This window comes from Dipodomys ordii, unplaced genomic scaffold, assembly GCF_000151885.1.
Source record: "Dipodomys ordii isolate 6190 unplaced genomic scaffold, Dord_2.0 Scaffold14, whole genome shotgun sequence".
In the NCBI taxonomy this organism is placed as follows: Eukaryota; Metazoa; Chordata; class Mammalia; order Rodentia; family Heteromyidae; genus Dipodomys; species Dipodomys ordii.
This window is the reverse complement of record NW_012267230.1, coordinates 14,596,243-14,620,637: the sequence shown is the minus strand read 5'-3', so window position 1 is coordinate 14,620,637 and position 24,395 is coordinate 14,596,243. Positions and strand designations below refer to the sequence as shown.

Sequence of the window (24,395 nt, the reverse complement as noted above, 5' to 3'; positions counted from 1 at the left end):
CGCCGCGGCCGGCCGGCCCGCCGCGCCCCGCGGGCTCCCGGGGCCCTGCTCCGCCTTGGAGGAGACCCACACCCCGAGGCTGCGGCGCGGTGGTCTCATCCGGCCCGAGGTCATGGCAGAGTCCGCCTCATGTTCTTTTTAATCCTCGGTCCCTTCGGGATCCCGCTGCTCGGGCTGGGACGTGGTCAGTGCCCAGAGAGAGAGACAATGTGTCCACATAGGTGAGGCCCACTGGGTTGTTAGCTGCCTGTTTCCGTTCAAACCAACGGCGGTTTTTAGTCAGGGTGGCGGGGAGTCCGGGCCCTCGTTGGGGAATCAAGCGCTTCAGCCCTTGATTCTGGTTCCCAGAAGCATGAGATCCCCTGAGTGAGCTGATCGGATTCTGGCTGGCAACTTGGGGCGCTGACTTTTTGCTGGTGTGTGAAAGGCTTTCCCCGCCGAAATCTGCCGGAGCTCCTTTATAAAGATCCCAAGTGCCATACACTGCACTTGAGTGCTTTCCGTGCCTCCCTAGTGATTGAAACCTGGCAGCTGGAAACTCAGGAATTCCTATTTTAAGGTTCTGGAAACATAACAGAAAAAAATTTCAACTTAGTCTGGCAGATGGCCCATCAAAGGCTGAAGCAGGAGGATCTCAAGCTCAAGGCCAGCCTGGGACTTGAGACATTGTTTACGGGGATTTATCTATCAAGTTTTAGCTCTCTTCAAACTATGCTAGTTGGCCTGGGAATGTGACTTTAGCAGTAGAGTGCTTGCCTAGCATTCATGAAGCCCTGGGTTTGATTCCTCAGTACCACACACACACAGAAAAAGCCAGCAGTGGCGCTGTGGCTCAAGTGGTAGAGTGCTAGCCTTGGGCAAAAAAGCAACTCAGGACAGTGCCCAGGACCTAGGACTTGGGGGGGAGATGGGGGGGTGGACCTAGGCCAGTGGCTCCAAATTAGACTTGCTTGGAGAGTTGGGAAACATCAGATTTCCTTCTCTCTATGGTTGTGTTTGAAACCCTTGGGTATGGTGTTGGCATGCATATTGTATACTCCGGAGTCATAGCCACAGGTGGAGATGTCTGTCTTCCCTCTGACTCCCCGTTGTTGTTGGCTAGAGGTCTGGGATATATCCCTCAGGGACCCCTCCCGGACTCAAGCTTTTCCTCCTCAGGACGACCAGCTTCTAGATGATGGGAAAACGCTGGGCGAGTGTGGCTTCACCAGCCAGACAGCACGGCCCCAGGCCCCAGCCACAGTGGGCCTAGCCTTCCGGGCAGGTAAGAGGGCTGAGCTGGATGGCATGTGTAGGCTGATAACAGCCATAGATGTGAAGATACAGCCCAACTATCAGCGCAGATTTACTTCTCTAAGTGCTTGACCCTGTACTCTCCATGTTACTTCCTGAGTCCTTTCTGTTCCTCTCCATAGCTCTGGACAAGCAGTAGTTTTCATCTAGAAGATGGGGATGCTGAGGCAGTCCCACGGGGCTGGCTAGGCTTTGAAGTAGCTTCTGGAGCCAGACTGCATGGCTGTACAGTGCATTTCTGAGACCTGTACTGTGCCCATTTTTAGATAAGTTAAAGAACCTGAAGTGGTCTAGTTACTAGCTGGGACATTAACTCTGGAGTCAGATCAACAAAGCTTGTGATCTAATCCATCCTGCCTCAGCCCTGCCCAAATCTTAGAAATTTGAAAGGTAAAGAGTGGTTTATTTGGGCTGGGAATGTGGCTTAGTGGTAGAGTGCTAGCCTTGAGCATAGAGAGGCTCGGGGACAGAGCACAAGCCCCGAGTTCAAGGCCCAGCATCTGCAAAAAGTTGTTTATTTTCTTCCCAATTTTAACGGGAAGCTTTTAGAATTTGTTCTTTGATTCTGGGCATAGAAACATAGACCTGTATTTTCACTGCTTTGGACCTCCTGTAGCTAAGTATATAAAGAATTTCTGCTGGGCACCCATGGCTTATGCCTATAATCAGATCTGAGGAACACATTTCAAAGCCAGCCCGGGGCAGGGAAGTCCGTGAAACTCTTATCTCCAATAAGCCACTCAGAAAACCGGAAGTGGTGCTGTAGCTCAAGTGGTAGTGCTTGCCTGGAGCTGAAGAGGCAAGGGACAGCACTCAGGCCCAGAGTTCAAGCCCCACGACCAACAGACCCAAAAAAAAAAAAAAAAAACGTCTGGGCTGGGAGTGTGGTTTGGCAGTTGAGTGCTAGGCTAGCATGCGTGAAGCCTTGGGTTCTATTCCTCAGTACCACATACACAGAAAAGGCTAGACACAGTGCTGTGGCTCAATTGGTAGAGTGCTAACCTTGAGCAAAAGAAGCTTGGGGATAGTGCTCAGACCCTGAGTTCAAGCCCCAGGACTGGCCAAAAAAAAAAAATGGTTTACTGAAGTAGATGAAGAAACTGCCCTAGAGCTCTGCGCCTATGGTTCATGCCTGTAATCCACTCAGGAAGCTGAGACTTTGAGAAAGGGGTTCAAAGCCAGCCCAGGCAGGGAAGCTCTTGAATCTCGTTAACCACTAAAAAGGCTGAAAATAGAGCCTAATTAGGTTCAAAGTGATACACAACTAGCCCTGAGCACAAAAACTCAGGAGCCGGGCGCTGGTGGCTCACGCCTGTCATCCTAGCTACTCAGGAGGCTGAGATCTGAGGATCGGGGTTCGGTTCAAAGCCAGCCCGGGCAGGAGAGACCGTGAGACTCCTATCTCCAATAAACCACCAGGAAACCGGAAGTGGTGCTGTAGCTCAAGTGGTAGAGCGCTCACCTTGAGCTGAAGAGCTGAGGGACAGCGCCCAGGCCCAGAGTTCAAGCCCCATGACCGACAAAGAAAAACAAAAAACAAAAAAAACTCAGGGACAGCACTTAGGTCCTGAGTTCAAGCCCCAGGACAGACACGCATGCCCGCACCCACACACCTCCAAGTGTCATTTGAGCCTGGTGAAGAGTCTGTAAGGTAGGAGAAAAAAGTATGAAGTTCATTTCCTCTGCACTGGGGAACAAGGGTGGGAATTGGAGCCACTGTTTGAAGTATGAAAAGCGGACAAGTTGCTTGTGCTAAGTGCTCCTGAGGTAATGTCCAGGTAAGTTGATACAGTACAGACACAGAAACTGTACTTATTGGCAGGCTGGGAGTGATCTCTGAGGAGGGGCCTGAGTTCAACAGCCAGATTAGCCAGCTTGAGTGCAGAGACTCAGGCAGGAAACGGGGTGGTGTAGGAACCTTAGGAGCCAGTACCTTAAGCATCAGGCATGATCAAAAAGGGCAGGGAGTGAAGATTGCATTCAAAAACCTGATGGGAAGGAAACCTGGGTAAAGTTGATGGTGGTGTGGAGACAAAGCAGATAGAATGAAGTATTATGGCCACAGGCTGGCTTATTGATCAGCTGGTGTTGGTAGCTTCCTCCTACGATACACTAGCTATTCTGAAAGATCCAAGGATCAGCCTGAGATCCAAAGCCAGCTCAGGCAGGAAAAGTCAGACTCACCAACTGACTACTAAGAAAAAGCTAAAGTCGGGCTGTGGCTTAAGTAGCAGAATGCTACCCTCAAGCAAAAGCAGCTTAGGGACAGTGCCTAAGATGAGTTCAAGCCCCAGGAAAGGAAAGGCAAATAAGTGAACGGGGATAAAGGCCCCCAAAACAGCCAGTTGCATGGGGCCAAGGTGGGGTTATGAAGGGGTGGTTGGGTTGTGCTGGGGGGGGAGCAGAGGGGTAGGGAGAGACTATGACATTTCAGCACCAAGACGGCAGCCTGCCAGAGGTTGGGAGTTGGGGCTTAAGACAAAATTTGTCTTCTGAGCAAGTGGACAGGAGGTAGGGAACCGACTCCAGTTGTCCTTCCCAACAGATGAAGCCTTTGAGGCCCTGCGCATCGAGCCCTTCTCCAGCCCACCAGAGCTTCCAGATGTGATGAAGCCTCAGGATTCCGGAGGCAGCGCCAATGAACAAGCTGTGCAGTGAGGGCCCCAGGCATGCCCCAGAGGCTCATTCCCCCTACCCCCAATAAAAGAGATTGGGTGTCTGCCTGACTGCTGCCTCTTTCTCTCTACTCTTAACTCGGCTCCTTAGTCTAGACATCAGCTTCTAAGGGACCTTGTTTGCGGCCAGGCTGCCTGCCCCTCGGGGCACCATAGTCCACCCAAAGCCCTGGGCCAGCAGTTATGTGCAGTTGCCATTCTCCAAATAGTCCCAGGTGAGAAGCCAGCAGTTATAGCCATAATCGTTTGGTAGCTCCTCTATCACACCAAAGTAAGGTCTACCAGGTGCTGGTACCAGGCTCACACCTGTAGTCTGTCATCATACCTACTCGGGAGGCTGAGATCCCGGTTTGGAGTCAGCCAAGGCAGGAACATCCGTCAAGCTCTTCCTGCCATGGAATCCCACTCTACAGTAGACCACTCCAGAACTCCAAGTGGAACTGTAGTTCAAGCTGCAGCACTAGCCTTGAGCAAAAAGGTCAAGGACAGGGCCTAGGCCCTGAGTTCAAGCCCTAGGATTGTTAATAAAAAAAAAGTCTATAGACTGAATTCCTGCATTTCTCATTTTTATTTGACAGAAAAAGTTTCTCTTGCTGTACAGATTTTTAAAAAACCAAAATGCCTTTAAGAAACATGAAGAAATTTTGGGGGGGAGGGGCCTGCAACGTCATAGGGGCCAACAAGGGCTCAATGAATTCAAATCCTGCCCCTTCCCAGATATCAACCAACCTCCCATGACCCAAACCATCAATTACCCCCTTAATAACTAGGCTAGGGAGTTTCCTTCCCCTCCCCCAGCTTCCATTTGCATTCCCTCCCCCTCCCCAATCCCTGCCCTCCCCCCCAACACGAACCAGGGAAAACTCACAGAGATTAACATTTCACAGAAACAAAAAAAATGGAGGGGAAGAAAGGAGCCCTCCCAGAAGATGCTGTCAGGGTTCAAGGGGCAAACAGACAAGGACCCCTACAGCTCCATTGGGGACAAGGGGTGTTCCGTGTGGCTCCAGAATTATGAGGTGTGATAGAAACCCCAACGACTTATGGAGACCTGCAACAGAGGAGGATCATGTGAAAACTGCACCCAGCCCAAGTGCCACTTTTTAAGCTGGTCCACAAGTGCTGCCACTCAAGACTCAACTCACCTGGAGGAGCGGTGGCGTGAGGGCCGAGGACTAGGCGTCTCCCTTCTACGCTTGTGGCTGGGAGAGCGGCTGTCCCCACGCTGGCCTCTCCGGGAAACCCGCTCACTGCTGCAACAGAGGACAGTATCAGACCCCAGGCTGTCTTTAAGAAGCCTCAAAAGCCCTCTGTACGAGTGGATGGTGGCTAATTAGCCAACAGGCTGAAGGGGGCCTCACCTCTGCTGTTCCTGTGGGGAAGGCTGGGGTGAGGGACAGTGGCGCTCCACAGGAGAATAGCTGAGGGACCGAGAGTCTCGAAGGGAGTCTATTGGCTTCCTGGGACTCCGAGACCTGAGGAGCAGAGCGGGACTCTATAGCACCACATCCTTCCAAACCCACCAGCTAGCACTCAGGACCACCCGCCCAGGTCCTGACCACCAAACCTCACACCACGCAGGGCCAGCCTCAGACCCACCTTTATCCGCACTCACCCATCCGCCCGCACACCATCCACCGAGTGCCCCAGTGGGCAGGGCACAGGGTGCAGCGGGGGACGCAAAGATAAAAGACAGTCCCTGCCCTTGAAGGTGCTCAGTCTGGTAGTGGAGGAGGCCAGCATAGGAGGCACACAGGCCCAGTCCCCATGTGTGGGAAGCAGTCCCGCAGGAATGGATATGCATGGGTCTGGGGGCCCCAGGGAGGGGAGCCTGGGCTGGGATGGGGCAGGGAAAGGGCAAGGCAGTCTTCTCGGAGGTGCTGTTTGAGTGGAGTCTTGCAGAACGAGGAGCTCGCCAGGCGGACAAGGAAATCCCAGGCAGAAGGAACAGCATGTCCAAAGGCATGGGGCTCTCCTAGACTGCAAGGCGCGGGCATGGCCGGATCACAGGGCATGTGTGGGGGTAGGCAGAAGGAACACAGGGTGGACAAGAGCATGGGGCGGGCAAGGGTAGCTGGTGAAGAGCCTCACACGCCATTCCCGCAGAGGTGGGGCTTTATCCTGCAGGCCACAGGGCGTCCCGGAAGGATTTGTGGAGTGGAGGGAAGTAGCCAGATGTGCGTTTTAGAAAGATCCCTCTGGCTACGAGTGGAAGAGAATGGCGTGGAGGCAGGGAGACAGGGAGGAGGCTGTGGACAGAGTCGGGAGAAGATGACGGTGGCCAGACCAGAGCCCTGCAGCAGCAATGGGGAGACTTAGCTAGAACCCCTGGGACTGGGCTGCATGTCAGGGGAGGGAGGGAGGGGACAGAGGAAGAAAACTAGAACCTCCCAATTCTGGTGTGGGACCCTCTTGGATGGTGCAGCCCTTTTCCAGAACAAGGCACCTTGGGAGCAGCGGGCAGAGGAGTTTGCCCGAGTCCTCCCATACAATCAGACACCGACGTCCACGAGGCACCCCAGCAGGAACCTCACCCAGGGTCCCTTCTCTGGAGAAGTCAACCCACCCGCCACTTCCACCTCAGGCAAGGCAGCACTCACCTCCGCTCGCCAGGGGGTGGCTTCTTGGGACTTGCAGGTTTGGGTAAGGCCTGAGGACCAGGCTTAGCAGGAGAGGGGGGAGAGGAAGAAGAGGAGGAAGAGGAGGAAGAAGAGGAGGAAGAGGAGGAGGAAGAGGAAGAGGAGGAGGAAGAGGAGGAGGAAGAGGAAGAGGAGGAAGAACTGGAGCTGGAGCTGCTAGAGCGCCTCTTCCTTTTGGCTGGGACTGGCTCCTGAGGACGTCCCTCGCGAACGGTCTCCTTGGGGGCTGGGGTGGGGCTGGGGACCCTGTGGGAAAAGAGCAAGGTCATCAGTAGACAAGCTGCCCCAGCCCTGACCCTACCTTCCTTGGCTTGGAGGAAGGGCGGTGGGGGAGGGGTGCTGAGAAAGGCCTCGGGAGCACGCCTAGGTAGGCCAGTGAGCACTTCGCTGGAGCAGTGGCCTGAGCCGACCCAACGTCTGCTAACACAAGCATTAGGCTGAGGCCACAGCACAAGGGATCAAGGTTAAACTTCAAAAATGTCCCTGATGGAGGAATAAGGCCCCTGGGCTCAGATGGTCAGCTGAAGCTAGGTGGTCTCCCTCCTTGGGAGAGCCGCAGCTTGGGGAGGCCCCTGTGCATGGCAGGTTGGCTGGGAGGGGCCGTCCTGCCTGGAGGCAGAGAGAGGGACGGGATGACCTCTGAAGATCCTTCCAGCCCAGGGAGTTCCTCTTGAGGTCTAACTGCCATCCCTCCTGCTGTAAAATTAAGTCCATTTCCTCTAGTTCTGTCCTCTGTAGAGATGGAAAACTTATCATTATCCTCTGGAGAATTAACCTCTGGAGCCTTTTACCTGTTCCATCCCGCCCCCAACAGCCCCACCCCAGCACTCTTCTACCCCAGCTCTAGTGTCATAGTCCCCAAGACTCAAGGAGCCGACCACTATTTCCTCCCCATTCCTGCACCTGTCCCCCAATACCTTCCCCATGGGTAAGAATCTTTAAATTCCCTCACCTTTTCAGTGTCACCTCAGGTTGGGCAGGAAGGCTAGAGCCCTCCGAGTCACTAGAACTGGAGCCAGAGGAGGAAGAGGAGGAGGAGGAAGAGGAGGAGGAGGAGGAGGAGCTAGAAGATGATGACGATGACGATGAGCTGCTCCGCCGTTCCTTTGGGGGCTGCAGGGCCCCAGTAGAGGGAAGTGGCTCCCCACCCTCGGGGTGGGACATCTCAGAAGCAGGGCCAGAGAGCAGGCCATTGTGGTCACTAGCAGAGGATGCGGTCTTTGTCATTGCCCCAGAGGACAGGGACTGAGACCCTGCTACAGGAGTGGTCTGGGCAATAGAACGAGATTGGTCTGTCATAGCCGATGGCACAGGAGACCTAGGTCGATCCTGTGCTGGAGGAAGAAGAGACTGGGAAGGAGTCTGGACCATTCTTGAGGCCGGGGAAGGAGCCCGCTCAGAGGTCATTCTAGACTGACTCGGGGCAGCTGGTGGTGTTCTGGACCTGGCTCGGTCAAGCAAGGGGGGTGAGGTTCTGCCACTGACACGCTCGTAACCAGACAGGGGCACCCTGGGACTAGTGAGGTTAGCACCAGACAATGCTGGAGCCATCCTAGCACTGGTGAGACTTGTAGAGGCCAAGGCAGTAGGGGTCCTAGAGCTGGCAATATTCACAGGAGCTGTAGCATGGGCAGACCGAGGACCCACCATGTTTGCTGGGGCTGGAGCCTGGGGTGTTCGGGAGCTCGAGGGATAGCTCGCACCAGCTGGAGGTGTGCCAGAACCCGTGAGACTCAAAGCTGCCAGGGCAGCTGGGGTTCTGGCACCTGCTAGGTTCACAGCTGTGGCTGTGGGGGTTCGAGGGTCAGCAAGGTTCACAGCTGAAGGTGCCACTGCTGTTCTGGGGCTGGCCAAGTTCATGGCTGCGGCTGCAGCAGTTGGTGCTCTCGAATCAGCCAAGTTGACTGCAGTTGGAATGGCAGGTGTTCGGGCACCAGCAAGGTTCATAGCTGCTGCAGAGGCTGTAGGAATCCTACTGGCGAGGTTGGCAGCTGGGGCTGTTCTGAGGCTCATGAGAGGCACTGGAGCTGGAACCTGAGACATTCTTGCAGCTAGGCCGGCTGCAGACATGGACGGAGGTGGCCGGGCAGTGCCAAGACTGATGGCCGTCAGAGCAAGTGCAATTCTAGACTGAGCGTGATTTTCTGGCACTGATGTTCTTGGATGATCAGGAAGTCGTGGACCTGGACCATCCATCATGGAGCCGCCGGCTTGCTGCAGGACAGACATGGGTGTTCTGGCACTGCCCAGTGGTTCAAGCATTCCAGGCGATCTACACCGGTCCAGAGGAGTTGGTGACATGCTAGGACGACTGAAGCAACTCATTCTGGAACTACTCAGTGCTACTGGAGGTGTCCGGGATCCAGAATGATTTCTTGTTGCTGGAGGAGTAGCAGAGCGTGAACGGTCAGAACTACTGCCTGATGCAGATCGTCTACGGATTGCTGGAGGGGATCTTGTTAAAGAGCGTTTGCCCCGGGTTGCTCGTGGAGTACGAGATCTCGAACGGCGGCGGATAGCAAGCGGTGAGCGACTTCGAGAACGTTTGCGTGGCAACAGGGGTGTTCGAGACCTTGAGCGTCGCCGAATTGCTGGAGGTGTTCGAGACCTAGAGCGGCGGCGTGTTACAGGAGAGGTTCGAGAGCGGGACCTCCTGCGAGTGATTGGAGATGTACGAGATCGAGATCTTCTCCGAGTGACTGGGGATGTTCTGGACCTTGACCTTCTCCGAGTAATGGGTGAAGTTCTGCTTCGAGATCGTCTTCTAGTTACTGGGGGAGTCCTAGATCTGGACCGCCTCCGAGTCACTGGAGGAGTTCTAGAACGGGAGCGACGACGTGCTGGTGTTCTGGATCTTGAGCGGCGACGCGTTACTGGTGGTGTTCTGGATCTGGATCGCCTTCGACTCACTGGGGATGCTCTTGATCGAGATCTTCGTCGATTCACTGATGTCCTAGACCGTGACCGCCTTCGACTCACAGGTGATGTCCGAGACCTGGACCGGCGCCGGCTGATCAGGGGTGTTCTGGACCTGGATCGCCGGTGAGTAGCTGGTGAGGCACGAGACCGAGAGCGTTTCCACGGAGCTGGTGATGTGCGTGACCTTGAACGCTTCCGGCTGGTTGGTGGTGTCCGGGAACGGCCTCTTCGGCGTCGAGAAGAGGTTCGGGAACTCTCCTGCCGAGTAGGAGACCTTGAATGGTAACCAGAGCCTCCCCTCCGCCTACGAGTTACCCGAGACCTAGACCGACTCCTCTGTCTTCTCCGAGAGGTTGACTGTGAGGATCCAGACCTATCTCGACGTCGCGTTGTTCTTGTTTTCTCTCTGCGTGAGCGAGACCGGGACCTCTGGAGCCCACGTGGTTTTGGTGAAGGAGACCGGCCTCTCCTTGAAACTGTCTTAGTGCGTGGAGATGAAGCTGAACGTCGCCTACGTGAAGACCTCGACTTTTCAACTGGCTCTGGGGAAGACACTGAGGGACTTCTTCGGCGTCTTGGAGGAGTTCTGGATCGAGTTTCTGGTGATGATGAAGCTGAGCGGCTTCTTCGAGACACTCTGGCCTTCCTAGTTACTTCAGGAGATGATCGAGAGCTGCGCCGTCGAGGTGGTGTGCGAGACTTGGTCTTAGGCTCTGGTGAGGACCTGGAGCCTCTTCGAGTGGCTCTGGGTTTGGGTGCGTGTTCTGGAGAAGAATCAGAACTACTGCTTCCTTCAGGAGAAGGACCTCTGCCTTTGCTTGATGAACCTGATCTGCTGCGTCTGGGCAGGGCCCTGGGGGCAGGTACTTTAGGCTCAGGAGAGGAATCAGAACCACTCTGGGCCCTGGGCACCAACCTTGGTTTATCTTTTGCTTCAGGGGATGAGCCAGATCTACTACGCCGAGGAGAGGGTCGAGATTTGCTGTCAAGCTCTGGTGATGATCCAGAGCGACTCCTCTGTCTAAGTGGACTTCGCATCTTGGCTTTAGAATCAGGGGAAGAGTCTGACTCAGTTCTCTCCTGAGGGGATGTGCCAGGTTTCCCATCAAGTTCCTGAGAAGATCCAGATGGACTTCCATGCCCACGGGGGGTCCTAGTCACAGGCTTCTGTTCAACTGATGATTCAGATCCACTTCTCTCTCTCTGAGGGGTGAGACCCTTGTTGAGCTCTGGGGATGAGGGAGAATGACTTCTTGCCCTAGGAGTTTCAGGCAACACTTTTGGTTCAGGTGAAGAATCACATTCGCTCTGCCCCCTGGATGGGGTTCTAGGTACGTCCTTCATCCCAGGAGAGGACCCGGATAGACTATGCCTAGAGGGAGTCCCAGACCCATCTCTAAGTCCTGGAGAAGACCCAGACCTGCTTCTCCTTGAAGGAGTTCTCGGCAAACCATCTTTCAGTTCAGGAGAAGACACAGAACTACTTCTTTCTCTAGAAGGCGTTCTAGGTACAGCCCCGAGTACAGGTGAAGAGACACTCTGATTTGAAGACATCGCTGCCTTCTCCACTCCATCTGGGGAGAACTCAGAACTGCTGCGTCTAGAGGGCCTGGTTGACTGTTCTTTCATGTCTAAAGATGGTTCTGTCTCCAACTGACTCAAGAAAGGTCCATTTAAATCTTCCTTAACCTCGGGAGAAAATCCAGTATTCATTTCTGTACCAGGGCCTGAATTTCTAAATTCTAAAGGTGACTCAAAGCTATTCTCCCCGGGAGGGGAGTGAGACAGTTCCTTATGTTCTGGAGAAAAGTGGGGTCCGCTCCAACACGAGGCCACTGCAGGGACTTCTGCTTCCAAAGCCTGTGACCCACTTTGGTCAAAAGCCAATGACACAACAGACCTTTGTTCTATTTCAGGAGACTGAGATTCAAAATTAATGCAGGCAACTTCTTTAAGTTCTGGAGACATTTGGGGCAGAACTTGGTTCGAAGGCTGTTCAGATTTCTCTACCACCTCCATTAATTCCTCGTCTTGACTTAACTTAGGTAATGTAGTATTTTGGTCTCTTGTATCTGGAGATCCCACAATACTTCTTTCTCTTGATTGCGGTCTAGGCGTGTCTTTCAGGACTGGTGAGGACTCTGGCCTATCCTGCACAGGACTTAATCTGTCTCTAGGTCTAGGAGAATGCCCAGTAACAGTCTCCTGAAGGGATAAGCCTATCTTCTCCTTCGTTTCAGGCGAAGGTTCCAATCTGCTCTGTCCCAAAAGAGATTTAGAGTCCACTGGAGTATACAGGGAAGAGTCAGACTGAGATCTCTGCTCAGGAGACATACCTGATTTCAGCCTTGGACCTGTTGATAAGTCATTTCTATCTTGTCTCACTGGAGATCTGAGCATTATGTCAGTGACTGGAGATGAAGACCTAGACCGGCCACTCTTAGGAGATGTTTGAGATTTGCTCTGCAAAGATAGAGTGTCCAAGTGACCCGGTCTCACTTCTGGACTTGAAGTATCAGACCTGTGGTCTGGTGAAGTCTGACATTCTCCTTTCTGTTGCAGAGATGAGGTGCCAAAATAGCTCTCCCCTGGCAGTATACAAGATGTTACTCCAGGACAGAGAGAGAAAGATTCAGAGCCACTCTGTGCTGACAAGTCCTCAGAGTTCCCTTGGGGACATGGTGACTTTGATCCAGAGAGACTTCGTCCTGGTGGAGTTTGAGACTTTACTTTGGGGTGTGGCGATGTAGACCCTGAGTGACTTTGTCTTGGTGGTGTTCCAGGCTTTACTTTGGTATCTGGGGAAGAGGATCTAGAATGGCTCTGTCTTGGCAACAATCTAGATTCCACCTTGGAGCAGGGAGATACTGACCTGCTTTGCCGTGGAGGTGTTCCACAAGTCACCCTACTAGGACTCGGAGAAGAGGAGCCAGAATGGCTCCTGTGTCTTGGTGACACTGTCTTTACTCTAGGTTGTGGAGATGACAATCTAGATGGGCTATGTCCTGGAGGTGTCCTAGATTTCACTTGAGGAGAGGACTCAGAGCAGCTATATCTTGAAGGGGTTCCACATTTCATCTCAGGGTCAGGTGATGATTCACAATGGCTCTGCCTGGGTGTCACTGCAGACTGTTCGTTTGCCTGGGAACTGGTTACAGACTCCTGCCTTGGTGGCGTTCCAGACATCATTTTAGGGTGAGGAGATAAACTGGAACGTGCTTGTCTGGATGGTGTTTCAGACTTCTGTTCAGGTGGTGAAGAACCAGAGTGACTTCGCTGTGGTGTTCTGGATCTAGCTTTAGGTTGGGATGATCCAGAACGACTGCGCCTAGGTGGTGTTTGAGACTTCTGTTTGGGACAAGGAGAAGACCTTGAAAGGCTTCGCCTCAGAGATAAGCGAGATTTTGGCTTGGATCGTGATGAAGAAAGAGATCTGCTCCGCCTTGAGGAAACACGGGATTTTTTCATTTCCGGGCTTGAGTGGGACCTGCTTCTTCTTTGAGATGATCTGGATTTGTTTTTCCGCTCTGATGATGAGCCAGACCTGCCTCTTCTTTGTGGTGATCTAGAATGTGATCTTCCACGCCTACCCAGACTTCTACTACGGGACCTTCGTCTTGCTGGTGTTCTAGACCGAGATCTTCCTCTCCGGGCTGGTGTTCTAGACCGTGACCGGCCACGTCTAGCTGGAGTTCTAGAGCGCGACCGGCCACGTCTGGCCGGGGTTCTGGAGCGCGATCGGCCACGTCTGGCCGGGGTTCTGGAACGCGACCTACCACTTCTCCTGGCTGGTGATCGACTACGAGATCTTCGTCGTATTGGTGATCGGGTCCTGGATCTGCGCCTAGCAGGTGTTCTCGACCGAGATCTTCCCCTCCGGGCTGGCGTTCTTGACCGAGACCTACGCCGGGGAGGTGTTCTGGACCGGGATCTCCGCCTGGCAGGTGTTCTAGAGCGGGACCTACCTCGCCTGACTGGCGTTCTAGAACGAGATCTGCCCCTCGTGGCTGGGGATCTAGAATGTGACCTGCCTCTCCTTCCTGACCTAGATCTGCCTCTTCTCTGGGTATTTCTGCTCCTGGACCAGCCGGGACGCTGAGGTGACCGAGATCGGCCACGCCGCTGGGGACTTCTAGATCTCCCCCACCTCTGGGCAGAGCGTGACCTACGCCACTGAGGGGACCTAGACCGAGAGTGGCCTCTCTTAGGAGTTCGAGACCGAGATCGCCCCCGCTTAGTAGTTGCAGGACTACGGGACCTTCCCATTCTTCGGGAAGGGGTATGGGAATGAGATTTATCCCTCTTTGCTCGGCCATGTGAACGATTCTTGGATGTGGGAGAAGATGACATCTCTCGTAGGGCTGCTGAAGGAACTGGTGTTGGCTTAGGACTTTCAGGGGAGGAGCTGGCATGCCGAGAAACTTTGGTAGGCTGAGGGGATGGTGGGCAGCTTTCTGAGGAAGATGATTGGGGAGGTTTCTCAGGAGATTTAATTGGCGAACGGCCCCGGGTGGGGGAGGCTTCAGAAGGGGGATTCACTGGATCCTGACATAATGGGGCTGTTGCAAAGGGTTGTGGGGAGCCACCATGTTGCTCAGCAAGGAGCGGAGGGGGAGCAAGCGGTTCTGGACCCATGCTGCTCCTTTCCGGAGAGGGGCTAGGTCGAACTGCAGATTTCTAAGAGTAGAAGAAAAAGTAGGGATAGAGATACAATAAGCATCAAAGCTTCATTATCTCCCAAAGAACCCAACATCCTTTCCAATAAAGCTTTTCTTCTTCCAACCCCATGGTACCAATTTGTCCTTTTCCTCACCACCAGCAATCACTTCTACTCAGTAACAGGACATATGACATAAAACACATTGGGAAAAACATGAATATATGAATAGTCTGTGACCTTAAAAGCTGTAACTAATAAAGACAATATCAGACTGGGAAGGTGGCTCAGAGGTAGAGTGCTTGCCTTGCATGCATGAAGCCCTGGGTTCGATACCTCAGTACCACATAAGCAGAAAAAGCCAGAAGTGGCACTGTAGCTCAAGTGGTAGGGCACTTGAGCTGAAGAGCTGAAGGACAGCGCCCAAGCCCAGAGTTCAGGCCCCATGACCGACCCAAAAAAACAAAACAAAACAAAACAAAACAAAAAAAAGACAATGCAACTAAACACAAGTTACTAGCAAGTAGTATTATAAAAATGTTCTGAGCCAGGCGCCAGTGCCTTTTGCCTGTAATCCTAGCTACAAAAGAGGCTGAGATCTGAGAATCACGGTTCAAAGCCAGCCTGGGCAGGAAAGTCCATGAGACTCTTATTCTAGTTAATCACCAGAAAACCAAAAGTGGCGCTGTGACTCATGTGGTGGAACGTCGTCAGCCTTGAGCTGAGGAGCTGAGGGACAGCGCCCAGGCCCAGAGTTGAAGCCCCATGACAGACAAAAAAAAAAGTTCTGAGAACAGAGGAAAAAAAATTTTATTTTTTGTTCCAAGACTAGGACTTGGTACCTGATGACTTTGTTCACTGACTGGCTTACTTACCAAAAAATAGGTTTTGTGAGTTGAAAGACATTTCTTAAAGTAGGATATCCTCAGCTTTGATAAATAACTATATTCAGTTAAAATAAATAGCCTGGTGCTGGTGGCTAAACCTGTAATCCTAGCTGAGACAGACAGATCTGGAAGATTGCAGTTCAAAAGCATCTTGTATGCAAAAATCTAAGAGGCTCCATCTCCAATTAATCAGCAAGAGAGCTGGTCTGGAGATGAGGCTCAAGTGGTAAAACACCAGCCATGAGCAAGAAAACCAAGCAAGTATGAGGCACTGAGTTCAAGCTCTAATACAGGCAAAAGAAAACAAATTGCCCAAGTAAAGGCAAAGTACTGACAATATGATTTTTTTTTTGTTTTTTTATTTTTTTGGGTCCAGTCGTGGGGCCTAAACTCTGGGCCTGGGCGCTGTCCCTCAGCTCTTCAGCTCAAGGCTAGCGCTCTACCACTTGAGCCACAGCACCACTTCTGGCTTTTTTTCTTTTTGCTTATGTGGTGCTGAGGAATGGAACCCAGGGCCTCAGGCATGCAAGGCAAGTCCTCTACCACTGAGCCACCTTCCCAGCCCCCTGACAATATGATTTGTGTGACAAATAGACCATATGAGTTAGATACAGGTAGGACTCATTCCTATAAACCTAGCTACTCAAGATGAGATCTTAGGATCAGGGTTCAAAAGCTCATTTGGGCTATAAAGTCTCCTCGAGTCTATCTCCAATTAACCAGCAAAAAGCCAGAAGTGGAGGTATAGCTCAAGCAGTAGACCACCAGCTATGAGCAAAAGTCAACTTAAAGAATGTGAAGCAAAAAAAGCAGTTGGGCACCAGTGGCTCACGCCTGTAATCCTAGCTACTCAGGAGGCTGAGATCTGAGAATTGTGGTTTAAAGCCAGCCGGAGCAGTTAAGTCTGTGAGACTCTTATCTCCAATTAACCACCAGAAAACCAGAAATAGAGCTGTGGCTCAAAGGGATAGAGCCTTGAGCTGAACAGCTCAGGGACCATACTATCCGGGCACAGAGTTCAAGCCCTACAACCGACACACACACACACACACAAAGACAGACAGACAGACACACATACACACACACACACGCATCCAGAAGTAGAATTGTGGCTTTCAAATGGTAGCGGTCTTGAGCAAAAAAGCCAAGCTGAGTTCAAGCTTGAGAAGCAGTTCAAAGGGCAAAAAACAAAACAACAAAAAACAAAACAAAAACACTAATGTAACACAAAAGCAACAGAACTCAAAACCTCTGAGGTGGCCCAACTAATAATTCGGAAACATCTCTGGATAAAAAGACAAAAGTAGTGAAGTAATTAAAGGCTAAAATGATCAGGACCCAGTACACGGTATAAAACAACAGACAAAATTGAAAAGACCATTCTGTAGTGTTTCCAGACTGCTAGTAGCAAAATGCAGTAGATTAAAAGTATACAGTAAAATCATGACCCATATAATTAAATGAAAACAAACACCATAAAGGAAAAGTAAACTGGTTAACAAAACCTTTTCTCCTAGCTCAAATGGTCTAGCACTTGCCTACCGTGTCCAGTATCCTAGATTCAATTTCCACTACCTCAAAAAAATTTAAACTTTTTCCCACTCTTGTCTTTGTACACATACACGTATATGTATGTATGTATATGAACCACATAGTGACATAAAACTTGTAATATCCAGGCTTCAAATTTAGTGAGTTGCGATTCCAAAATATTTGCAGATGTGTACAAGAACTTGGTAACTGAAAGGAACATAGAAATAACAATTTTTTCTAATGTTATCTGTTCTCACCTTCATACTCATCCTAAAACCAATAACCAAGCAATGCAATGAATATTAATTCAAAACATACCTCCTTCTTATCTTTGTCTTCATAAGGACTGGCAGGCTGCTTTGTAGAGGGCTCTGGGCTGCTAGGCCGCTGTTGTATGTTGGTGGTACCTGGTTCACTAGAAGGCGCATCTCCCTCCCCTCTACGCCCTGAAGCAGGGGAAGGACTTTGCCCAGACAAAGCAGATGTATGGGTTTTAGCTGCAGCACTTCGAGACCTGTGAGTTAAATGAAGGATGGGGGAATGCAAGGAAGTCAGCTCAAGGGACAACAGAAGTCCCCTCCCCCCTAGCTCCCCATCCAGCTTTTCTAACTGTACAACCCTTTTCCAGAAATGATCTAGCCACATGATTCAAATCATTCATCAAAATGCAAGCTGTCCACTTTGTTCCATCTCATCCCAACACAATCTCCCCCTTAACCTTTTATCCACCTCCCCCAAACATCCCCAAACCCTCCACCCAGTCCCAATCCCTACCCACTTCATTCACAACTCACCTCTGAACCCACCTCCTTCAGGAAGCCTTCCCCGATTAAGGAAGCCAGGGTAAGGATTCCTTCCTCCCCCAGACACCACGAACAAACCACCCCTCCCCCTATTCTGGCAGTCCATATACATCATAACGAAACAAAAAATAAAAAATAAAATAAAAAGACAAGGGGAAATGTATATGTCTGTCCATCCTGTTGCTTTAGCCTGTCAGCTCCTAGAGGGCAGGGACCGTGTCTTCCGAATGGTCTGTGCAGCGCCTAGCACACCGTGGGCGCTCAATAAATATTAAATTAATTAACCCACCATTCCCTCTCCCTCCCCTTTCCTCTTGGACTACCCCTTACCGACTTCGAGAAGTATCAGAGGACGACGCAGAATCAGCAGAGGTTGAACGGTGGGCCCGACGGCTTTTAGGAGCTGGTGTTGTACTTCGAGACCTGAAAGACCACCACATAGCTCATCAGGTTAATTCACTTATATTAGATTCTTCTCACACATCCCCTAACCCTTGACTCTACTTTCCCCTCCCACTAAGGGGGCCCTCATCTACTTACTAAGCAAATTCCTCTCAAATTTACTCACCGCTTCCGCTTCTTGTCCTTAGATTTACGTTTGCTCTTTGGAGTGGGAGACCTAGGAAATAAGGTAAAGGTGTTACAAAGCAAATCTTTTAAACTGCAATAAAATCCAATGTGAAATGGAAAGGACTACAATGTTAACAGAAAAGCTAAAAGAGTGAGCTTTACTCCAAGAAAAAGAACACCACTGCCATGTGAGCCAAAGAAATCTTACCTGTGCTTCCGTTTCTTCGACTCAGATTCTGACCTATAGGGAAGTATAAATTATAAATTAAAACTCCTAACTCACACCTATGCCTGAACTCAGTATCAATAAGCCTCTTCCAATCACTCTTAAGTACTTCTACTTCATACCATACCTGTGCTTCTTCTTCTTAGAGCTCTTCTTTCTCTCACGACGAGGAGAGCTGCTCTCTGACCTACTAAAGACAGATTCAGAAGCAAGGTCTTTCTCTATTTTGCTCTGTCTAGCCCTCCCACCTACAATCCATCCCTAGAAATGTTTGGTTTTTAATTTTTGCTGGTCCTAGGACTTAAAACTCAGTGCTTGGGAACTGTCTCTAAGCTTTTATGCTTAAGGCTAACTCAGTTAACATTTGAGCCTCAGATCCACTTTCCAGCATTTTGGTGCTTAATTGCAGGGAAAAGTCTCACAAACTTTCCTGCCAGGGTTGGCTTCAAATCACAATCCTCACATCTCAGCCTCCAAAGTAATGAGAACCCTGGGCACCTGACTCATAAAAATAGTTTCTAAAGCACCCATGACTCCCATCAGCATCAGTGGCCCAGAATTAGCCCAGGATGTATTCTTCACTTCCAAGTATAGTTAAATCGGGGCTGGGAAGGTGGCTCAGTGGTAGAGCGCTTGCCTTGCATGCCTGAGGCTCTGGGTTCGATTCCTCAGCACCTCATAAGCAAAAAGAAAATAAGCCAGAAGTGGCAGAGCGCTACCTTGAGCTGAATTGCTGAGGGACAGCACCCAGGCCCAGAGTTCAGGCCCCACAACTGGACCAAAAAAAAAACAAGTATAGTTAAATCAACAAATCCTAAAGTTGCCGATGGCGGCTATCCTTCAACGGCAGGTTAAACTCAACCTGTCCCAATAAACACAAAAATTTCTCCCAGTTAAAAACTGAAATAGTGATTCCCTTTCTCCATGGCTTTTCTGGCAGTTGTCTCCTGCTCCCTAATAGAATGCTCAACAGACAAAATACATGATTTTAGGGGCTGGGAAGATGGCTCAGTGGTAGAGCGCTTGCCTTGCATGCCTGAGGCCCTGGGTTCGATTCCTCAGTACCACATAAGCAAAAAGAAAAAAGCCGGAAGTGGTGCTGTGGCTCAAGTGGTAGAGCGCTAGCTTTGAGCTGAAGAGCTGAGGGACAGCACCCAGGCCCAGAGTTCAGGCCCCACAACCGGACCCAAAAAAAAAAACATGATTTTACCACATGATTAATCCTCTAAATACTAGACTGACTTTCCAAATGACTCACCGTCCTCTATCTTTCTTCTTTTTCTTCTTCTTTTGCTTTGGAGTTGGTGAACGAGAACTACTGGTCTCCCGTACAAGGCTAGGAAAAAATAACAGAAGATGTGGGTGGTAGAGCCCATACCCTTAAGACCTTTCAGGCTCAAAAGAACAAGATCTGATGTTTGGAGAAATAGTTAATAACAGCAGGATGCTTAAAACCAGAAAAAGAAGCCCAATCCTACTTACCTGTACGGCTTTGGAGGCTCAGGAGCTGGTTGTTTAGCCTCTCGAGCACGACGCTGAGGATCAAAAGAACTGCCATCCACATAGGAATCACTGATGCCAAAGGCAGCACGGAGTCGCTCATTCTTCTTCTCATTCAATTCTGCCAACTGATGGGTCTCAGTTACCCTATAAGAAAAAAAGGCAAATATCTGTCAAAAATGGGAACAGAGCAGATGTCTACTCAAAGTAATTAGAAGCAAGAACCAGCCATGAAGACAAAAGCAAGGAAGGATAAAGGACAACAGCAGCAGCAGCAGCAGTAGTAGTATATAGTGTGGGGGAACCAAGGGAGAGCTCAACTCACGCTGGCCTCTGCCCAGGGGTCTCCTCCTTGCCCCCAGGGTTCACATCCTTCTCCAACAACATGAGTCGAAAGGTAGCCACTTTCTCCTGAATTTGCTGTTCCTCGTACCTAAAGAACAAATCCCTTCAATGTAAGTGTCAGACTTACATTTCCTTGATTTCCATCAGAGTCCCTTACATCTCCATGCACACATACAACTTTTCACTATCATCCAAAATTTTCTTAAACCCTGATTTCCCCCCATATCTTCCTTTTGTATTTACTATAGCCTCTAGAACAGTGGATTTTAAACATACTACAATTTAGGGGCCTAGAGAAGAAAGTTAGTTGGTAAAGTTCTCAGTGCTCCTTCCCAATGTGAACAAGAAAAGATCCTTTATTTCCTAGGATTTCAAAGGAAGGTATAGTGTACAAAAGGGGTACCATTGCTCAAGTTTGAAAACCACTGCTCTAAAAGGTTGCCTGAATGTGTGCCTTTTCCAAAACTTCACTTTCCTACCTAGCCCAAAATAACCTCTTCAAGTATTCTTCCAATTCCTTTTCTTTTGTCTTTGCTATCCTTCAAGGCCTCGGCCTTAATCCATTTCCTACCAATGACAATACCTATCAGATTACCTACGTCTTCGCCAGCCAGAATGCTGTTCTCTTCTCTGTCCTTTACAGCACATTTTTGTTCCTCTATAATCTCCCCTTTCCCATATCCATCTAGTTAATTCAGAACCCCTCAAGCTACTATTTATGCTCTAGACAGTTTCCTCACCTCCCACTTCACACTGTCCCTTAATTCTTCACTAACTCATTTACCTCTCCTCACAAATCCACTCTTCCAGCCAACCCTAAGCTCCATATATCCCTCCTAATACCCACTCTGTACCCACTAGATGCTTTGTTCTGCCCCGCCCCTTCCCTCACCCCTGCTCTTCCATCATCTCCTCCAGCTCCAGGCATCGCAGCTCCACGCGCCGCTTGCGCTCGTGGTCCAGGATGTCAGGATTAGGCCGCTTCACCAGGGCAGCCTCCAGGCGCCGCAGTTCCTCCTCTCCCTTGTAGTCTGGCCGCTCACCCCGGCGGCCCCGCACCAGGGACAGGTTGCGCTGGACGTAGCCGTTGGTGCCGCTGCCCCGGGGCGTCGGCAGCCCGATCCCGTTGTACATGGCCCTGTGCCCGGGGGGGCACCACCGCTCCTGAGGGGGAGCGGGGAGACACGGGTCAGGCCCCTGGCCCCACACTACCACTTACCACCTCCCATATCTCTGGCTCTCCTTATTCCTAGTTCAGCTCTTGTGTTTAATCTGCTAGCATGGGCCATTCTCATGTCTCCTAACAAAATTCTTCATCCTTCCCATACTGCTTCCTTTTTCCTAGTTTCTCTGAAATCTCTTTGATCTTAATGCACACAAGTGGTATCTTCCCCACTCTTAACATCTAACTTCTACTAATCAAGACAGTCATCCAAACAACACAACAAACACCAGACATAGATCTGTCACCTAAAGGCCTGCAATCCATGTTCAAAGACTCTTCCAAAAATTTACCTAAAGCTTTCAGGCTATCCTTATACAGACACAAAGTGAGACTAGTCTCAGTGAATAAGTACACTTATTAACAAACTGAATATCCTATGCAGCCTTACACTCTATAGGCCAATAGGAACATCAAAAACACACATGAATCATGGTGTTACCTTATACTTTATCTCCCAGGGAAGGATCTATTTCTTTGATTCCAAACATTTACAGCTATCAACTAGCCTTTAGTTTCCTCTCCAGTGGGATCTACCATATGACTTGTAGCTCCTCCAAGTCTGGCTAGTTCTTAAGTATTACCTGCTTTCAACTTAATGCTCTTTAAACAAATCAAACCAGCCTCTCCAATCCAACTGTTCCTATACATTCCCCTATACACCTTTTTTTTTTTACTATACACCTAAATTTACTTAGAAAGTTCACAATCTCACATGCATCAACTTTCTGTACCAATTCCCAGCTATACCACTTTTCCTCACCCAATCCCATCTTTCCTCTAATGTTAACCTTATGCCTCCTGCCAGGTTCTATGCTCTCAACTAGTCCCACCCCAGCAAGATTTTCAAGGAGCCCCCAAACCAAGATTGTAATCCTGACTAAATTAATAGGTTTCTCATACTCTATTCTCCTGCTACCTATGCTACATGTCTTTCTCTAACATTCTCAGAGATAGTTTCGTAGAACATAAGCATGTAAGAAAACATTGCCTCATGAAAATGCCCAAGGATCAGGCAGAGATCAATCAAGATAAATGAAAGAGATAGAATTTGACGAAAGGAAATTGCATTTATAAAGCTCCAGAATAAAGAAGTGCCATATAAATGCCCAGGAAAAGTTACTAAAATGCAAAGGGGGAAATGAGAAAATATAAGGATATTAAATGAAAGGATTGTTCCAGATGGCTCTGAAAGTCTTAAGGATGAGTCTTTAAGAAAGACCCACAGCAGGACAGGGAACGACGTGGCTTAGTGCTAGAATGCTTGCCTAACATACATGAAGCCCTGAGTTCGATGTCTCAGTACCACATAAACAGAAAAGGGCAGAAGTGGCACTGTGGCTCAAGTGGTAGAGTGCTAGCCTTGAGCACAGAGAGGCTCAGACAGATCACAGGCCCCAAGTTCAAGCCCCATGACTAGCAAAAAAAAAAAAAGGAAAAGACCCACAGTAAACCTAACAGAACCACAGAAGACCTGGGAAAGAACAATGAATAACTGTTATGAGTGTAAAGGAACAATGAGACTAAATCTAAGAAAGAAAATTCACAAATAAGAAAGCCTCAACATCTCAAGAAATTAGTTTCTCCACTTTTCAATTCTCTTATTTTTCCTTTCCTTGTGTCTGTCCTGGACTTCAACTCAGCCAAGGCACTTTCTCTGAATTGTTTTGCTCTACACCACTTGAGCCACAGCTCCACTCTGCCTTTTTGGTACTTAATTGGAAGCCTTACACAATTTCCTTCAAAGGCTAGACTCAAACCTCAATCCTCAGATCTCAGACTCCTGAGTAGGTAGAATTACAGGCATAAATTCACCAGTGCCCAGCATCACTTCTAATTTTCTAAGAACAATCCTTCCCCACTCAAAACAAGGTCTTTTATTTGCAATCCTATTTCGCACCTAATTTCTAACTTCCCTTACAAAAATAAAAACAAAAAACAAACACAAAACTTCTGGCTTGCAATTAATTCTTCAAACCATTCACCCACAATTCCACACCTCACACCAAAATCCTCTATTAAAAAAAGAGGAAACCAGTAGAAGTTAAGCCAAGAAAATTAAGTCACAATGTTTCTACAACTTTTAGGGGATGCACCAAAAGGAAAGAAGAAAAAAAAAAAAAGAGCATCCAGGCAGTACTTAAGACAAAAAACAAACTACCAAAAGACAACTCTAAAACCCGAAGTTTCCAAACTGCCTAGGCAAAAGTCACCCAAGAGAAAGAAAAAGAAAAGATGCAAGGAATTTCTTGTTATAAAATTACAAGAATGCCAACTAATAAAGTAGGATATTTTGAAATTACTAAACTGTTTCAGAACCGGCACTAAGAGGGGAGCAGGCAGAGGTGTCCAGGAGATGGTCGTAGGTAGGAGCTAGCTCAGCACTATTAGCTGAATGGACTGGAAATATGGGGGACAACAGTAAACAGAAATGAAGTTTCATGAAATAAGAAGCTAGAACGTCTTTGAAATAGTTCAGAATTGTTCTTCCCAACAAAAAGCTTATTGAAGGCCTTTAAAGACTGACCAGAATACGGAATAAAAAGGGAGCACGGCCTGCCGTACGTCTTCGAATACGTTATTTGTAAGATTCGGCGGCCCCATTCCCCCCCCCAAGTCAACTTCAGGGTGGATACTACCGAGAGAAAACTCCGTGAAACCGGGCCACCTAGCTCAAGGCCTTGGCTGGACCGCGAAGACCTATATTCGGCCTTGAGCGATGGGGGAGGGGGCTGCACGGCGCCCCGCCGTCTGGGAGGCTCCGGCCGGTCCACAGGCCCTCCAAAGGGGCGGGGAGGCCTAACGCCGCAGTCACGAGGGAAAAGGGACGGGGCGGGCAGGAGAACGCATCCGCGAGCAGGCCGCAGGCCGTGCGCCGCCGCCGCCGCCGCCCCCTCCCCTCCACTTAAAAGACCAACCAGGGCAGCAGCGGCGCGAGCGAGCGAGCGCGGCCTCGACCGCACGTGGGAGGGGGGCGAGAAGCCGAGTCTCGCGAGCTCTCCTCCAGAGGGGAGCGCGCGAACCTGAACGCGGGCGGCGGCGCGCGCCGTTGCCATGGGGGAGGGGCGCGAGCCGAAGGCCGCGCGCGACAGGAACCGCAGGGGGGAGGGGAGGGGAGGCGGGGAG

At 50.1% G+C, this 24,395-nt stretch overlaps 2 protein-coding genes across 7 annotated transcripts in view; one reads left to right on the top strand and one right to left on the bottom strand.

Moving 5' to 3' along the window:
* Window positions 1-1,047: 1,047 nt before the first annotated feature.
* Tceb2 (transcription elongation factor B (SIII), polypeptide 2 (18kDa, elongin B)) lies at window positions 1,048-4,013 on the top strand. Its single transcript, XM_013011444.1, has 2 exons — window positions 1,048-1,264; window positions 3,839-4,013. Exons 1-2 carry the CDS (start codon window positions 1,063-1,065, stop codon window positions 3,949-3,951), a joined length of 315 nt encoding a protein of 104 aa, XP_012866898.1. The 5' UTR covers window positions 1,048-1,062; the 3' UTR covers window positions 3,952-4,013.
* Window positions 4,014-4,517: 504 nt separating this feature from the next.
* Window positions 4,518-24,395, bottom strand: part of Srrm2 (serine/arginine repetitive matrix 2) — a 20,237-nt gene continuing 359 nt past the window's right edge. Inside the window, exons 2-15 of one of the 6 annotated variants that reach the window (XM_013011487.1) lie at window positions 20,940-21,211; window positions 20,028-20,135; window positions 19,685-19,849; window positions 19,461-19,538; window positions 18,330-18,392; window positions 18,185-18,217; window positions 17,975-18,025; window positions 17,737-17,829; window positions 16,922-17,117; window positions 7,560-14,203; window positions 6,569-6,853; window positions 5,330-5,443; window positions 5,114-5,221; window positions 4,518-5,019 (exon numbers count right to left, since the gene is read on the bottom strand). In XM_013011487.1, coding sequence (XP_012866941.1) covers window positions 5,010-5,019; window positions 5,114-5,221; window positions 5,330-5,443; window positions 6,569-6,853; window positions 7,560-14,203; window positions 16,922-17,117; window positions 17,737-17,829; window positions 17,975-18,025; window positions 18,185-18,217; window positions 18,330-18,392; window positions 19,461-19,538; window positions 19,685-19,849; window positions 20,028-20,135; window positions 20,940-21,181 — 8,190 coding nt within the window. In that variant the 5' untranslated portion in view covers window positions 21,182-21,211 and the 3' untranslated portion in view covers window positions 4,518-5,009. Of the gene's footprint in view, window positions 5,020-5,113; window positions 5,222-5,329; window positions 5,444-5,567; window positions 6,218-6,568; window positions 7,340-7,559; window positions 14,204-16,921; window positions 17,118-17,736; window positions 17,830-17,974; window positions 18,026-18,184; window positions 18,218-18,329; window positions 18,393-19,460; window positions 19,539-19,684; window positions 19,850-20,027; window positions 20,136-20,939; window positions 21,212-24,395 lie in introns of those variants that run through there. The other 5 variants (XM_013011488.1, XR_001174858.1, XR_001174859.1 and 2 more) reach the window with 5 other exon arrangements.